Source organism: Equus quagga, chromosome 2 (genome assembly GCF_021613505.1).
Source record: "Equus quagga isolate Etosha38 chromosome 2, UCLA_HA_Equagga_1.0, whole genome shotgun sequence".
Taxonomy (NCBI): domain Eukaryota; kingdom Metazoa; phylum Chordata; class Mammalia; order Perissodactyla; family Equidae; genus Equus; species Equus quagga.
Genome location: NC_060268.1, coordinates 25,456,411 through 25,475,352, shown reverse-complemented (window position 1 = coordinate 25,475,352; position 18,942 = coordinate 25,456,411). Strand labels below are relative to the sequence as shown.

The following is an 18,942-nucleotide window of genomic DNA, read 5'->3' as shown; positions in this document are numbered from 1 at the left end:
CTCATCTTCCATGGTAGAAAGTCAACAGATAATGCCTAACTCTGAAAAACCAAGAAGTAGCAATATAAGCATATTATTTAGAGACATGAAGACAAATATTAAAAGAGTTTAAAGTGGTTGCCACTAGGAAAGGTGAAACAAGGATTCATTGGAAGAAAGAGAGACTATTGCTTTTCATAATTAGTCTTGTAGGACCTTGTGATTCTTTTTAAAATGCATATATGTAACGTAGGTTAACAAATAAAGGAAAAGGAACAGAGTAAATTGGGTTAAACCTTTCAGGAGAAGTTTAGAATGAAGTTTCTTCTATTGATACTGGTCCAGCAGGTGGCTGCTTCTGGAGCTGTTCCCCTGACTAACAATACAAGCCCAAGTGAAAGCTATGTGGTATTTGCTCAAAGGTACTTGATAAGCTTTTATGGCCTCAAGATGGAGACAATTCCAATGACAAAAATGAAAGTCAATAGGAACTTCATGGAGAATAAAATTCAGGAAATGCAGCAATTCTTGAGACTAAAAGTGACGGGGCAACTGGACACATCTACTCTGGACATGATGCACAGACCTTTATGTGGAGGGCCTGATGTTTATAATTTCAGGATAATGCAAGGGAAGCCAGTATGGAAGAAACATTTTACCACCTACAGAATCAACAATTACATTCTGGATATGAAGCCTGAGGATGTTGACTACGTCTCCAGAAAGCTTTTCAAGTATGGAGTGATGTGGCCCCCTGAAATTCAGAAAGATTAATGTAGGCGAGGCTGACATTGATATAATTTGCACCTGGAGCTCATGGACACTATAGTCCTTTTGATGATAGGAATGGAATCATAGCCCATGCTTTTGGACTTGGACCTGGTATTGGAGGAGACGCACATTTTGATGAGGCTAAAATCTGGACTGAAAGCTGTAAAGACACAACTTGTTCCTAGTTGCTGTTCATGAGCTTGGTCATCCCTTGGGTCTTGGCTATTCCCATGATCCAAAGCCCATAATGTCCCCCCCCCCTACAGTTATATTGACCCCAACACATTTCACCTCTTTGCTGATGACATACATGGCATTCAGTCTCTCTATGGAGCCCCATAAAATTAGCAACCCTCATCAAATCCTGACAGTACAGACTCAGCTACCTGTGACCCCAATTTTAGTTTTGATCCTGTCACTATAGAGGGAGATGAAATCTTTTTCTTTAAAAACAAGTTCTTCTGGTGGAAGCTTTCTGAGAGTCCAGAGAACGGTGTTAGTTTAATTTCTTTCTTATGGCCAACCTTACCATCTGGCATTCAAGCCACTTATGAAATTAGAGCCAGAAATGATGTTTTTCTTTTTAAAGATGCTAAGTACTGGTTAGTCAGCAATTTAAGATCACAATCAAACTATCTCAAGAGCGTACATTCTTTGGGCTTCCCCTACTCTGTGAAAAAAATTGATGGAGCTGTTTTTAACCCACTTCTCTATAAGACCTGCTTCTTTGTAGATAACCAATACTGGAGGTATGATGAGAAGAGACAATACATAGACTACAATTATTCCAAATTGATTACCATGTGCTTCCCAGAAATTGGGCCTAAATTGATTCAATCTTCTATTATAACTGACAAGACTATTTCTTCCAGGGGTCTGAGATACTTGAATATGATGTCCTATCCCATTGTGTCACCAAAAGGCTGAAAAGCAATATCAAGTTTGGTTCTTAGGAATGGTATAAATTAATGGTATTTGTCAATTCATTTCAGTTTATTAAGTATTTATTGCATACTTGCTGTGTGTCCAGTGTACCAGCATGTACAGCTATATGTATCATGCATATATACCAGCACGTATAGCTATATGTATCATAAAATAAGGTAAAATCTATAGGCCATAGATAAATGATTATATAGCTAGGTGATTCTACAAAATACATAAGATTTTTTGATTTTGAAAACCTTCATTTTTAAGTTTTACTTAACTCTACTATTAAGTTTGAAAATAGATATCTTAAAAGGCCAGGAGAATATCTTGATTCCTAACATCCTTGAACTGAGAAATTGTAATAGTTTCTCTGGCTTAAATAAAGTTAAGAAATTATTATTTTGTATGACCATTAGATGTTTCAGCAAGAATATCATTTTAGGGGCTAGCCCCATGGCCTGGTGGTTAAGTTTGACTCATTCTGCTTCCGCAGCCCAGGTTCACGGGTTTGGATCCCAGGCACAGACCTACGCCACTTGTCAGCCATGCTGTGGCAGTGACCCACATATAAAGTAGAGGAAGATTGGCACTGATGTTAGCTCAAGGCTAATTAATCTTCCTCAAGCAAAAAAAGAGGCAGATTAGCAACAGATGTTAGCTCAGGTCTAATTTTCCTCAGCAAAAAAAAGGAATATCATTTTAATTCATTTGGAATAAAAATACATTATACCTAGAACTTTAAAAATGACAAAAATGTGGGTACTACATAAGTAAATTATATAATTATGGTGATAATGTAATTTTATTCTGTTGTCTGTGTTGACTTTTCTAATATCTTATGTAAAGTGTATATATATATTATTTTGCTCAAATAAAATCTTTGAAAAAGTTAATATATATATATATATAAACTTTTTAAAGAGAGACAACAGTTGATAAATTTCCAGATATTATTTTTTTAACAGCACCCTGAATCCTAAGCAGTATAAATAAAAATAAATCCTCACTAGGCCTATGCCAGTAAAACTATAGGTCATTAAAGATACAAAGTACCAGAGATAAAAGATAAAAGAACACCAATTTGACAGCAGAAGTCTCAACAACTGAGAGGCCAAGACACAATGAAAATAAAGCTTCAAAAAACCAAGGGAAAATAACTGTCAACTTTTGCGTCTGTATCCAGCAAAACACTCACCCAAGAGTGAATGTGAAATAAAGACATCTTCATACAAAGACTAAGAGTTTATCACTTTTAAATCCTTGCATAAAAATCTGCTAAAGGATTTACTTCAGGAAGAAAGCTGAAGTTAGGCGTAAGAAAAGAGATGCAAGAAGTAATAATAAGCAAACGATTTGGTAAATATGTGAGTAAATCAAAACAAACATTAACTATAAAAAGCAATAATTATTTTGACTAATCTGGTAGGTATTGTTTAAAACAAAATGACATGAAAGATAGAAGGGGCTTGATAATAACATGGAAGATAGGGGAGGGGTCGATCTGTGTTAACGTTCTTGTATTGTTTAGAAGAAAGGAAAGATATTTATTAACTTAGGATTTTGTTAAGCCAAAAATGCATGTTAAAAGCTTAAGGTACCTACGAAAAGAACAGAAGCAAAATGTATAACTTCCAAATAGCAATGGAAAAATGAGGGTCAGGGATAAACAATAAAGAAAATTGGATCAATCCAATAGAAGACAAGAAAAGGGGGACAGAAAATATGGGAGAAAAAAAGGAAAAGCATGGTAAACATAAAGTACAAAACAATTTAGTAGAAATAGATTCCAATTCATAAATAATCACAATAAATAAAACATATTAAAACCTCTAGTTAAAAGACAGAGATCCCAAGATGGATACACATACAAAATAACTCAGCTATAAGCTTTTTAAGGAAACACACCTAATACACAGTAGCACAAAAAGTTTGATAAAATAAAGGGATGGAAAAAGATATACCAGAAGAAAGCTGGTATTGCTATATTAATATCAGACTAAGCGGAATTTAAGGCAAAACATAAAAAAGGATTATGAAGAATAGGAGGGTTGTTACATAGGATAAAGGAAGGAAGATAAAACACTTGAACCTGTACACATCTATCCACATAGCCCTAAAAGATATAAAACAAAACATGACAGAACTACAAGGAGTAACTGATAAATCACAATCATAATAGATTTTAACACTTTTCTTTCAGAAACTGATGCAGTAGTCCCCCTTATCCACAGCTTCACTTTCCATGGTTTCAGTTACCCATGGTCAACTGTGGCCGAAAAACATTAAATGGAAAATTCCAGAAAAAAGCAGTTCATAAGTTCTAAATTGTACACCGTTCTGAGTAGTGTGATGAAATCTCGCCAGCCCACTGTCCCACCCAGAACACTGCATCACAATGCCTACAGCATTCACCTCACTTCATCTTATCACATGGGCATTGTATCATCTCACATCATCACAAGAAGAAGGGTGAGTACAGTACAGTAAGGCATTTTGGGAGAGAGAAAGACCACACTCACATGATTTTTATTACACTATATTGCTATAATAACTATTTGTATTAGTTATCGTTGTTAATCTCTCGCCATGCCTAATTTATAAATTAAACTTTATCATAGCTATGTATGTACAGGAAAAAACATACTATATATACAGTTGAGCACTATCTGAGGTTTCAGAAATCCACTGGGAGTCTTGGAATGTATTCTCCGTGGATAAGGCGGGACTACTGTATATCAATCAGACAAAAGGTTTGTTGGGCTGTAAAAAAATTGAATACAATTAGCAAGCTTGGTCTCATGAATATAAAACCCTATGTCTAAAAATTAAAGAATATACATTCCTTTCAGCACAGATCATTTACAAAAATTGACCACTGACAGGATCACAAAGCAAGTCTCAACAAATATTGCTAAAACTCATCATAAAGAGAGTCTTGGAGAGGTGGGAAAAAGGGAGGGATGCGGATTTCCTCCTCTCCTTGGAAAGCCCAGAGATGCTGTCCAGAGATGATGAGTTAAAAGACAGAGATTTATATCAATTGAAGATACAAGAGTAATAGAAGAACTGAAAGTAAAAATAACAAAATTGGGAGGAGATATTTGAGAAGGAAAGGAGTTACTGTAAGTGAGCAAAATTACTCACCTTTCATAAAAGGAAATAAGTAGATGTTGCTTAACATAGGTAAATCAAAAAACAGCAGTGTAAATATATTATTCTAGAGTTGTAGATGTAACCAACAGACAAATTTAAAACAAAATGGATAATTTATTTAATAATAATTTAATTAATATAATAAATATTATTTAATAATAATAGTAATGACAGATGCACAAGTTACACATCAGAGATATTGTGGGAAAAATCAGAAGGGAAAGGAAGGAAGCTAATGCGTATTGAATACATATTACATATGAGGAAAAAGAGGCTTAGAGAATGAGGGTCACCAGCTAGCAGACTGCAGAACTGGTATACACATCCAGGTTTATCTGACTCTAAGGTCAGAGACTTTTTCACTATACCACATAGTTAATGGACCAAGAGTCACTAGCCCACAGAGCAAGAGAACACTGCCACATTTTTATTGAGAAAGGATTAATAATCTAAATTACGCTTATATTGCAAAGTTTACTTATAGCAATTTGATATGTGTACTTCTACTGTCTTGTACATTTTACATAAATATTTAGTTAATTAATTTATAACACTATCTGATACCAAGGAAAGCAAATACTAATCTCAGTTCACAAACTCATGTGTACACCAAATTTAACTTTCTTGATATTTTTAAAACTCAGCTTAATTTCCCTAGATGCCCCATTAACCTGATAGTGGAAATTACATCTCAGTCAATTCTGAGTTCTCCGCCAGTACACTTTTCTTCAGTGTTGTGTCTAAGTGCTGAGGAGGAGGGGAGGAGGCAAAGAGGTGTCCAGTCCTTTGCCCATGTCTCTTCTGGATCCTCCCATCCTGCCCCAGGTCATCAGTCCACAGGTAGCTGGGGAATCACTCCTCATTCTCATCAGTGAGGCCCTTGCAGGTTGGACAGCTCTCCCTGCTACTTCTGTACCCCTCTCTGGTGCTGTAGACTTTATTACTCTATTTCTGTACCTATCTGAGCTTTGGGAAACTCTTTGATGCTCTCGAAGGTCCCACCTGCCTAGAAACCTTGTGCAGGTATTGCCTGCATGGTATTGCCTCTATGGTATTGCCACTGCCTCAAGCTCTCCCCAGAAAACAAATCACAATGCTTTCTGTTTAAGACCCACAAGCCTATGTGGGGTTCTGTCATCTCCCCTCTTGGACTCAGCCTCGGGTTGGGAAAGGGCAGAGTATAATGCTCCTTCCCAAGGACCCTCCAGCTCAGAGCTATCCTTTCTTCCCCTTCAAGTCTCCTCTTCCCACTATTTTGCAGATCTCGGGAAATAAGAAGCCTAGACGTAATTCATCAGGTTTTTTCCAGGCCCTGAGTCCTAAACTTCAAAAGGCTTTACTCTGCCTTCTGCAATAACATTTTTTTCCCAGTCTCCTCACCCAAGTGGGAGGAATGAAATAGCTAGGAAGCATAAGAAATTACCATAAAAACAATGGTTAACATTTTTAAATTGTGATACCACCATATGGGTACTGCATCAGATACTGGAAATACAAAGAAAAATCCAATTTAATTCCTAATGTTAGAATTTGTTCCAGGGTCACCCAGCTAGTAGGGAGACACAGAGGAAAAACCCAACAGTGATAATATTGTATTTAGTGCAATATCAGAAATCATATTTATACATGAAAGGAATGTGGTTGGGCGGGGGAGGAGGGGAACTACTCAGAAAACTTTTCCCAGGGAAAACTCTACGTGATTTTTGCCAGGGTTGGAAAGGCATTTCAAGTAGGAAGAACAGCATATGCAAAAGCAGGGAAGCCAGAGAGAACATGATAAAGACAGTGTGGTTGGAGACTAGGTTATGTAAGAAGAAGATGAGAGAAGAAACTAGAGCAGTAGGTGAACCCAAGACTAAAAGGATATTCCTTTACTAGAAAGCTTACGTTTTATTTTGAAGGTTATTTAGAGGCATCAAATGATTTTAGGCTAGAAAATATTATAATCTGTTTTGTGTTTTTAAAAGATCACTCTAGCAGGATGTGAAGAACTAAAGTGAGAAGGATATTAAAATCCAAATAAAAGAGAAAAGAGACAAAACTAAGGCAATGGCAGTGAGGATGGGGAAAAGGAGGAAATTCACTCACAGGATATTTTTGAGGCAAGATTACAGAAGTTGCAGTAAGAGGGTGAAGGAGAGAAAAGAGTCTAAGATAACTTCTCAAACTCTGGCTTGGGTGACCAAGGAAATGATGATACTGTTCATATAAACAAGACTACATAAGAAGGCAAAGTTTGGGTAGAAGTGGATGGGGAAGGGAGAGATGATGCATTCACATATTTTCATTCATCAATCATTTTATTTTATTTTATTTTTTGAGTAACGTTTTTAACCTTTTAATTTTTTTTTTGAGAAAGATTAGCCCTGAGCTAACATATGCCACCAATCCTCCTCTTTTTGCTGAGGAAGATTGGCCTGAGCTAACATCCGTGCCCATCCTCCTCTATTTTATATGTGGGATGCCTGTCACAGCATGGCTGGACAAGAGGTGCATAGGTCCGCACCTGGGATCCCAACCAGCAACCCCCAGGCCCCCAAAGCAGAACATGTGAACTTAACCACTGCACCACTGGGCCAGCCCCTCAATCATTATATTCTTAAAAATTCACTTGATTCAATTTTTTTAATACATAAAAATGTATATGGTAAAGAATCATGCCATCAACCCTGTCCCTATCCACCCAAACTACCACATGAAACAAGGATCACTTTTGTTAATCTCTGGTGTATTTTTCCAGTCACTTTTAACACATTGGCTTTAAGGTGTCCAGGTAAAGATCCTCAGTAAATAGTTGGATAGATGGTTCTGGCGTTCAAGAGAGATACTTGGGCTCATGAAAAATCAACTCAATAGCAAAAAATCAAATAAGCTGATTAAAAAAATGGGCAAAGAACCCGAGTAGACATCTTTCCAAAGAAGACATGCAAATGACCAACAGGTACACAAAAAGCTGCTCAACTAATCATCAGGGAAATGCAAATCAAAACCACAATGAGACATTGCCTCACACCTGTTACAATGGCTATTATAAAAAAGACAAGAAGTAGTAAGTGTTGGTGAGGATGTGGAGAAAAGAGAATCATTGTCGACCATTGGTGGTAATATAAGTTGGTACAGCCACTATGGGAAACAGTATGGAGGTTCCTTAAAAATTAAAAATAGAAATATCATATGATCCAGCAATCCAACTTCTGGGTATATATCAGAAGAAAAAAATCAGTATCTCAAAGAGATACATACAAAAATCAGCTGCTTTTCTATATGCTGATAAAGAACTAGCAGAAAGAGAACTCAAGAATACAATCCCATTTACAATAGCAACAAAACGAATAAAATGTCTGGGAATAAACTTAACCAAGGAGGCGAAAGACTTATACACTGAAAACTATAAGATATTATTGAAATAAATCAAAGAAGACATAAGGAATTGGAAAGATATCCCATGCTCATGGATTGGAAGAATAAACATAGTTAAAATGTCCATATTATCTAAAGCAATCTATAGATTCAATGCAACCCCAATCAGAATCCCAAAGACATTCTTCACGGAAATGAAACAAAGAATCCTAAAATTTATATGGAACAACAAAAGACCTGAAATAGCCAAAGGAATCCTGAGAAAAAAGAACAAAGCTGGAGGTATCACAATCCCAGACTTTAAAATATACTACAAAGATACAGTAATCAAAGCAGCATGGCACTGGCACAAAAACAGACACACAGATCAATGGAACAGAATTGAAAACCCAGAAATAAAACCACACATCTATGGACAGCTCATCTTTGACAAAGGACCCAAGAACATACACAGAGAAAGGAAAGTCTCTTCAACAATTGGTATTGGGAAAACTGGACAGCCACATGCAAAAGAATGAAAGCAGACCATTATCTTACACCATGCACAAAAATTAACTCAAAATGGATTAAAGACTTAAATGTAAGACCTGACACCATAAAATTCCTAAAAGGAAATATAGGCAATACACTCTTTGACATCAATCATAGCAGTAATTTTTCAAATACCATGTCTACTCAGGCAAGGGAAACAAAAGAAAAAATAAACAAATGGGACTATATCAGACTAAAAAGCTTCTGCAAAGCAAAGGAAACCATGAACAAAATGAAAAGACAATCCACCAATTGGGAGAAAATATTTGCAAATCATATATCTGGCAAGGGGTTAATTTCCAAAATATATTAAGAACTCACACAACTCAAAAAGAAAAAAACAAACAACCTGATCAAAAAATGGGCAGAGAATATGAACAGACATTTTTCCAAAAAAGACATACAGATACCCTGCAGGCACATGAAAAGATGTTCAACATCACTAATTATTAGGGAAATGTAAATCGAAACTACAATGAGATATCCCTCACACTAGTCAGAGTGATAATAATTAACAAGACAAGAAATAACAAGTGTTGGAGAGGATGTGGAGAAAAGGAACCACTCATACACTGCTGGTGGGAACGTAAACTGGTGCAGCCACTATAGAAAACAGTATGGAGATTTCTCAAAAAATTAAAAATAGAAATACCATATGATACAGCTATCCAGCTACTGGATATTTATCCAAAGAACACGAAATCAACAATTCAAAGAGATTTATGCACGCCTGTGTTCATCGCAGCATTATTCACAATAGCCAAGATGTGGAAGCAACCCAAGTGCCAATCAACAGATGAATGGATAAAGAAGATATGGTATATATATACAATGGTATACTACTCAGTCACAAGAAAAGACAAAATTGTGCAATTTGCAACAACATGGATGGACCTTGAGGGTATTATGCTAAACGAAATAAGCCAGACGGAGAAAGTAAACACGGCATGATTTCATTCATAAGTGGAAGATAAACACACGGATAAGGAGAACAGATTAGTGGTTACCAGAGGGGAAGAGGATGTGGGAGGGTGAAAGGGGTAAGGGGCACATATGTATGGTGACAGATAAAAACTAGACTATTGGTGGTGAACACGATGCAATCTATACAGAAACGGATGTATAATAATGTACACCTAAAATTTACACAATGTTATAAACCAACATGACCTACTACTCAGCTATAAGAGAAAAGATGAAATCTTGCCATTTGTGACAACATGGATGGACCTTGAGGGTATTATGCTAAGTGAAATAAGGGAGATGGAGAAAGTCAAATACTGTATGATCTCACTCATAAGTAGGAGATAAAAACAACAACAACAAACACGTACATGCAGAGATTAGATTGGCAATTACCAGAGGGAAAAGGGGCAGGGAGAAGGGCAAAAGAGGTGACAGGGCATATGTGTATGGTAATGGGTGGTAACTAGTCTTTGGACGTGAATATGATGTAGTCTACACAGAAATTGAAATATAATGATGTGCACCTGAAATTTATATCATGTTAAGATCAATGTTAACTTAATAAAAAAATAAAGAAATGTGGTATATATAGAGATAGTTTATATATATATATATATATAATGGAATATTATTCAACCATATAAAAGAAGAAAATTCTGCTATTTGCAACGACATGAATGAACCTGCAAAGCATTATGCTAAGTGAAATAAGCCAGACAAAGACAAATACTGTATGCTATCACTTATATGTGGAATCTAAACAAAGAAACAAATATAAAGTTGAACTCATAGAAACAGAGTAGAATGGTGGTTGCCAGGGGCTGAGGGGTGGAGGAAATGGGGAGATGTTGGTCAAAGGTTACAAACTTCTAGCTATAAGATAAATAAGTTCTGGGGTCCTTTGGTACAGCATGGTGTTCCTAGCTAATAAGACTGTATTGTACACTTGAAATTTGCTGAGAGTAGATCTTAAGCGTTCTCACCACACGTACAAAAAAAATGGTAACTGTGTGAGGTGATGGATGTGTTAATTAACTTCATTGAAGTAAATCATTTCACGATGTATACATATATTAAATCATACACTTTAAATAAATATATTATTTGTCAATTATACGTCAATAAACCTGGAGAAAATTTTACTCTCAACTTTTTCCTTTCCTTCTCTTTTGTCCCTTCCCCCCAGGACCCCATCATGAGGTAGGGATCAGGCTAGGATTAGCCAAGGTTCCATATTGCTTGTGATGGTTCCTTGCATCCATATAACAACAGAGCTGCCTAATATTAGACATGAGCCCCAATTTCAGAGGCATAATTAGATTTATTACTTTAACTAAAAGTAACTGTTATTCTTAATCTCAACAAACAACAGAAACTTTTGTTTGCAAAGTTGTAGGAAGTTAACAGCCAAGAGAGTTAGGAAGAGGCTGAGTGAGGCTCATTATACTAATTCTCCGGGGATCCCAAACCCCATCAAATTTGGAAGAACAGTAGCTCCCTTAAGAAAACAAAGTTGCAACCCAAATCTTTCAGCCCTGATGTCACCTCCACAAAGAGCTGTTTATTCCAGGAGTAGCTCACCTACTGTCTCTTAGAGCCATACTGTCTACAGAAGAAATATCACCTCACAGAGACGGGGCCAATTTGAGAATGTAATAAAAGTCTTTATCAGTCAAAATCACCCACATTAGTCCAAGAAGAGGATGAAGGAGGATTGTGCTGAATGACAACTGTACTCTTTCAAGTTTTTTTCCAGGATGAGCTTGCTGAAAATGGAAGATTTCAAAACATTCTGGACTCATCAGATCCTGTGAGCTGAATGATGACGAAGTCCAAGGAAACGATTCTCTTACCCAGGGAATGCTGCTAACAATTCAGGACGCTTTGGAAAAGGAGAGGTGTTTTTAAAGAATGCCATCAAATTCATGAGAGAGAGACATCTCACACCAGTAGTATAAGATCTGCATTTAGAGCCCACAGACAACAGTGCAACCTCAAGAAATAGCCATGAGAACCAAATATCTTCTGCAATCTTGTGAGTAATTTGGAATGGCCTGACTGGGACTTCCCAGGGGGCTGCTAGACACCTGACCCTGGACCTTTAGGGTAATCTCCACCTTGGCACTGTACAGGAGGGTAAAGCAGCAGTGGCTTCCCCAAACACTCCTCTTCCTGGCACCTGTTTTATATATTCCTTTATAATATGGCACACTGAGCACACGCACTGGGTCTCATTCCTAACTTTAGCCCCACCCTCCGGGTTCATGCTAGGCAAGTCAACGCTTATCCAGTCAGAGCCATTAAGTTACTCACTCACATTGAGGAAGTTTGCCTGTCCACCTTGTGCTCTGTTTTCCCCTTGGAAAACCCAAAGCTCTGGACAACATCGAGTCTGGGTGAAACTTTAAATGCTTTTCCTTAGATGGAGAAGAACTCACCCTCCTTCTAAGTGTACTAGAACTGCCCAGAAGGCTATGCATTTCTAGCCATGGCAGGACAAACCTCCAGGGCATCCATAGAGACTTTCCCACTGAGCACTACATGACTGACCCTTAAAGCAATGAATGATCGAGGTGGAATGCAATCATGTCCAGGCTCTCTGGCTGCCAAGCAAGTCTCCCCTTTCACTCATCAAGCATGTGAGGTACAGAAAGAAATGCCTGGGATTCATGAAGTGGCCCACTTCCCTTTGTATCTCGAAGGCCCCCCAGCTGTTGACCTCTGGTTTGAAACAGGAAAAAAACAGAAGATTGTCAGCAGCTCTGTCTATGCGCTATATCCATGGGCTGGTCACAATGTCTCTTATTGCTTTCTCAGTGCTAAGCTCATGATTCAGCACGAACCCAGAGCTTTTTCTTCCTCTCCCACTCATAGTCAACTCTTCCTCATCTTAGTCACTATTCCATCTTTCTCCCAATGTGTCCAACCCAGGACTTTGTCTAAATAATACAATCCTATTTGCTCCTAATGATGTTTCTGGGTATCACATTCATGTTGGATTCCGCTTCTGTTGTGGAAAGAGTTAGGTAAATTCCTTGGCCACCTGGGCTCACATTTGAACCAAATGATTAGGCTGCAGAAACTTCCTTTTCAAATTACTGTTGAATCTAGACAATGTTGAGCCTAGAAATAACCTGAGGGGAAGAGCCCTCGTTATATCCTCAGAAGCTGATTGTCTATTTTGTGTACCTTAGAACTGTCAACAAATTTTAGATATAATGATAGCTTGTGGAATGGCTTTGAATAGTATAGGCTGTACCAAAAAGAAGGTAAAACCATAAGAAAAAGCAGAGTTTATATAGTTTACCATTTCATTCTCCCCACTAATACCCTCCAGCATCTCTCTCATTTCAAATACCTAAACTGGGTCCCAACTTTATTCTCCAGCGACTGGCAAATAATTCTTGCTACAGCTCTGCCTGATAATTAACGTAGTAGTTGATGATGCTTAAGGAAGGAAACTTTCAGGGATGCTCACTTTTAAAAAGATCTTTTTAAGGGTTTAGGGGGGTTTGCTGCTGAGAGCACTCTAGCAGACCCAATCAGACCTCTGTCTATTTACTAGCTCAAACTCTAGACACTCTCAAAGATGGAGAGTCTCCCTTTAGAGAATGTTTGTGGTCAGCCATCTCCATCTTCTCATGAGGAAAAGCAAACTATCTTCAGATGGATCAACCTAAGACTAACTGGCATATGACTCTGCAGGTTTGCTGTCCTCTAGGAAATACTGCATTAAGTATGTCCTTTCACCTTGTATGTCAAACACCATCAAATCCATCTCTCAGACATTTGAGTTGTTATTCTCATTCAATAAATGTTTATTAAAGCAAAGTTTTTCAAAAAACTTGTTCTAAGGGCTGTGGAAAATGCAATGAGTAATAAAGAAAATTTTCACTCAATGAGCAACAAGTGAAAAACAAATATAAAATATGATAAAAATTAAATGAACTATAATAAAATTGAGGGATACAGAGGAAAGACTCACTCACTCGGAAGAGAAATCTTCATAGAAATCATAGCACTTATTGAAGACAGACTTAAAGGATAAATAGGATTTGAAAGGCTGATGATGCCAAGCTGAAAAAATACCACGTGCATAAAACATAAGCATAAAATGGATAAAGAATCCAAAGAACACAAGGAGTCGTAATATTATTGTATCTAGAGCCCATGGGAGGATGTAATGAGAGAAGAACCTGGAAATATCGTTTGGAAACAGATCGCTAAAAACCTTGAATACCAAACTCCCACTAAGGAATTTTTATTTATGCATCTATTACTTGGATTTTTCTTTTTTTGATTAGTGAGTGTTGTTCTTTTCTCTCATAGATTTCATTTTTCCTTTTTATTAATCCAAATATTACTAAAAGGCATCAAAGATCCAGGTAATCTTGAAACAGCAAATAGTGTCTATTTTATCCAGTTTACCTCATGATGTAGATCCATGGAGTGAATGGCTTAGTTAAGCAGAAAGTTTACCACCCTCAAATGAACTACTTATGAAAGAAGACCCAATATTGGAGCAGAGATAAAAGTAAAAGCTATTGAAAGAGGTGATAATCTTAGGGGCAAAAGAATGCGTTAAGGAATTAGGAATAAAAATTTCATTTAAAAAAGTAAGCCAGGATAATTTGGGGATTGAGACCTTACAAAGGCCAATCCAAATCACCACTTTCTCCTCTAACGTACAGACACACCCGGGAGCAAGCATGAGACAGATACCCCCAGAAGCTCGGCAAAATAAGCTTGAGTAGGAGGGCTGGCCCCGTGGCCGAGTGGTTAAGTTCGCCCGCTCTGCTGCAGGCAGCCCAGTGTTTCGTTGGTTCGAATCCTGGGCGCAGACATGGCACTGCTCATCAAGCCACGCTGAGGCAGCGTCCCACATGCCACAACTAGAAGGACCCACAACAAAGAATATACAACTATGTACCGGGGGGCTTTGGGGAGAAAAAGGACAAAAATAAAATCTTTAAAAAAAAAAAAGCTTGAGTAGTCAGTGGGGGGAAGATATGTCCTTCAGAAAAAAAAGGATTCCTTCAGCTCAAAATGCCACCCTCATCCTTCTTGACTTTCACTTCCAAATGTCCTCAGATCCCCAGACATCATGACTTCTGATGCTGCACACCTCTGATTGGCCATCTCCAGCAGAGATCAGAAGAGCCATGGAGAACCACACCACTATCACCGAGTTTGTCCTGCTAGGGCTCTCAGATGCCTGTGAGCTGCAGATGCTCATCTTCCTGGGGCTCCTCCTGACCTACAGCCTCACTCTACTGGGGAATCTCCTCATCGTGGTCATCACCCTCATGGACAGACACCTCCACACCCCCATGTACTACTTCCTCCGCAACTTTGCTGTCCTGGAGATCTGGTTCACCTCTGTCATCTTCCCCAAGATGTTGACCAACATCCTGACTGGGTACAAGACCATATCCCTCCCAGGCTGTTTCTTACAAAGTTTCCTCTATTTCTTCCTGGGCACCACAGAGTTTTTCTTACTGGCGGTGATGTCCTTTGACAGGTATGTGGCCATATGTAATCCCTTGCGTTATGCCACCATCATGAGCAAAAGGATCTGTGTCCAGCTGGTTCTTTCTTCGTGGTTGGCAGGATTCCTTCTCATCATTGTTCCAAGTTTCATCGTATTACAGCAGCCATTCTGTGGTCCCAATATCATTAATCACTTCTTCTGTGACAACTTTCCACTCCTGGAACTCATATGTGCAGACACAAGTCTGATAGAACTTCTTGGGTTTATTGTGGCCAATGTCAGCTTACTAGGCACTCTATCTGTGACAGCCACCTGCTATGGACACATCCTCCACACCATTCTGTGCATCTCCTCAGCCAAGGAGAGGCAGAAAGCCTTCTCCACCTGCTCCTCTCACATCATTGTTGTGTCTCTCTTCTACGGAAGCTGCATCTTCATGTATATCCGGTCAGACAAGGGTGACCAGGGGGAAGATAGAAACAAGGTGGTGGCTTTGCTCAACACCGTGGTGACCCCGATGCTCAACCCCTTCATCTACACCCTGAGGAACAAACAGGTGAAGCAAGTGTTTAGGGAGCAGGTGAACAAGCTCTTCTTATAAAGCTGTGGAACCAAGAGGCTGAAGCTAGGATTCCCAGAAAAGCTAAGGCAATATCTGACCCCGGCAAGGAATTGAGTCTTTCCCATTCAGGAAAAGTTCTGATGACATGTTTCTTGGTGCCAGTCACTATGCAACTCAGCATAAACTTGGAAGCTATATAGAACCTCAAGACATTTTTCTTAATTATCAGATTTAAATATTTCTGTTCATTCTATCTGTGTCTGCCTGGCTTCCCAACAGAACAGAGCAAACTCTGTGAGGGCAGGGTCTAGCTCTGTAATTCACCATTAGCTTCAAGCATCAAACCATTGTCATAGACCATATAAATACTCAGCAAGTACTTGCAGACTGATTCATTGCTTTGTGTCTGTTTCTCCAGAGGAGAGGAGAACAGTCCTTAGTCGGGATCATCCTCATTTCACTCTAAGGTTCATTAATTACTATTTTGCATATATGCTTTTTTAGTATCAAAATTCATAGAAATTCCTCATTCCTATTGGTGAACGCTCTTCCACCTACCAGTTTTCTCATTTGTAAAATGTAGATGATGATGTCCATTCCCAAAGATTACAATGAAAATCAAATAAGATAGTCTATGCAGAGTGCCTTAAAAAGTCACCGGCGGGGCACGGCCCCACAGTTGGGTCAGCGTGCTTCTCTTCAGCAGCTCGGGTTCTTGGGTCTGCATCCCGGGCACAGACCTATACCACTCATCAGCCATGCTGTCATGGCAACCCACTCACCAAATAGAGGGAGATTGAGATGTTAGCTCAGGGCTAATCTTACTGAGCAAAAAGAAAAAAAGGGACTGGAACATAGTAAGTACTCAATAAATGTTAGTTCCTTTCCTCCATTTCTCACCCCACCTCTCTCTTACTTTTGAATTTCAAACTACTTATCAACAAAAGCATTTTTATTCAAAATGATGTAAATTTTGGATTCAAAATGTTATATTGGGGCTAGCCCCGTGACCGAGTGGTTAAGTTCGCATGCTCTGCTGCGGCAGCCCAGTGTTTCAGCCCTTCGAATCCTGGGTGTGGACACGGCAGTGCTCATCAAGCCATGCTGAGGCAGCATCCCACATACCACAGCTAGAGGGACCCACAACTAGGAATATACAACTATGTGCTGGGGGGCTTTTGGGAGAAAAAAGAAAAAATAAAATCTTTAAAAAAAGTTATATTAAATCTTATATAAACTTAAATAAGATATTTGACCTATTGAAATTTGTTACTAAGATGTTCACTATTTTGATGAAGACAAAAAGAAAGCCACATTGATAAACAAATGTTAAATAATGAAACTAATTAACATATTAAATTATTCCAAAATATTGATTATGCAAATGCTGTGTTCAAGGAAAAGTACTGTGTGGTCTGGGACAAAATACTCAATCTATGCCTTTGAAGAATTCGAAATCTAATAAGGAGATAGAAAGTACACAAATAACCATAATTCAGGGAAAAAATGATTTGTGTAAGAAAATATCATGTGTAACTCTTCAGTGACAAATTTGAAAACCAAGAGGAAATGGTGATTTCCTAGAAAAAGAGAATTTTCAAAAATCTTAAAAAACTACTAAACTTAATTAGACAAATTACCATATAAAGATATCAAAATGGGGTTATGTATCTACTAGAAACTCAAAAACTGTGTCCTCAACAACAAAAACAAACAACCCAATACTACAAGTGACCAATAAGCACAGGAAAACGTGTACGACTTCACTAACCATTAGGAAAATGGAAATCAAAATCAAAATGAAATACTAATTCATACCCATTAAGATGAGTATTACTTAAAGAAATTTTTAATAGAAAATACTAAGTGTTGACAAGAATGTAGAGAAATTAGACTCCTCGTGCAGGACCCTTGGAATGCAAAATGGTACAACCACCGTGGAAAGTAATATGGTGGTTCCAAAAACATTAAATATAAGTTTACCACAAATCCAGCAGGTCCACTTTTGGGCATACAGCCAAAACAATTGAAAGCAGAAACTGCAACAGATATTTGTCCATCCATGTTCATAGCAGCATTCTCACAATAGCCAACAAGATAGAAACAACTCACACGTCCAATGATGAATATATGGATAAACAAAATGTGGTATATGCACACACGGGAAGATTCTTCAACCTCAAAAGGGAATGAAATTCTGTTAAATGCTACAATATGGGTGAACCTTGAAGACATTATGCTAAATGAAATGTCAGATTCAAAAGGATAAATATTGTATTATTCCACTTATAAGAAGTATCTAGAGTAGTCAAAATCATGGAGACAGAAAATAGAATGGTGGTTACCAGGGGCTGGAGGCGGGTGGGAATGGAGAGTTAGTGTTTGATGGATACAGAATTTTGGTTTGGGGTGATGAAAAAATTCTGGAGATGGATAATGGTGATGAATGCACAGCAATGTTGATGTACTTAATGCCACTGAACTGTACGCTTTAAAATGATTAAAATGGTAGCTTTTATGTTATATTTATTCTACCACAACAAGGAAAATACAGATTCCAGCCCAAAAACAAAACTATGTTATCTTTGACTCTCCCTCTTTCTGTTATATCCTATAGCCAATCCAACAGCAAATTCTGTGGATTACAACTTCAAAATATACACAGAGCCCTCCTATTTATTACCACCACCACCACCACTCCCATCTTTGTCCATAACACCTGCCATTTCCTCTAGGTTCTCCATCGCCTACTCAACACCCAACCCCACTGACATATCCCTGGAGGAGGGCAGGGTTAGAAAACACAGGGAAAGGGAAGGTGGGCTTGCAGATTTAAGACAGAGGAGGCCAGCAACACACACCCTTTCTCTCTGAAGGTTTCCTGCCTGAGATAGGCCTTAGGAAGAAGGAGGAAAGAGTGCATTTTAACTTTAATTGAAGTTCGGAATTTGAACAGTTCCATAGGATTGGACAATTGAATAACTCTATTCTTTGGACTGATCGTGAATGAAGGACTTCTAAAATTATATAAGCAGCTGGGAAAACCCCCAGACCTGTCTTAGATTCTATCCAAGGACCGTGGAAGAAATAGCTATGTGAACAGGTTGAATGGGCATGCAGGAAAGGGCTAGAGTGAAGAAGTATAATACAAATAAAAAATTATTAGTCATAATATACAAAAAGAAACAACCAAATAGAT

At 38.1% G+C, this 18,942-nt stretch overlaps 1 protein-coding gene and 1 pseudogene across 1 annotated transcript; both read left to right on the top strand.

The window, feature by feature from the left end:
- The first annotated feature begins 294 nt into the window (after window positions 1-294).
- On the top strand, window positions 295-1,703 carry LOC124235004 (macrophage metalloelastase-like; annotated as a pseudogene).
- Window positions 1,704-14,804: 13,101 nt separating this feature from the next.
- LOC124235738 (olfactory receptor 49-like) lies at window positions 14,805-15,782 on the top strand. The gene has a single exon (XM_046654121.1). The coding sequence runs from the start codon at window positions 14,805-14,807 to the stop codon at window positions 15,780-15,782; it is 978 nt and encodes a 325-aa protein (XP_046510077.1).
- Window positions 15,783-18,942: the final 3,160 nt, after the last annotated feature.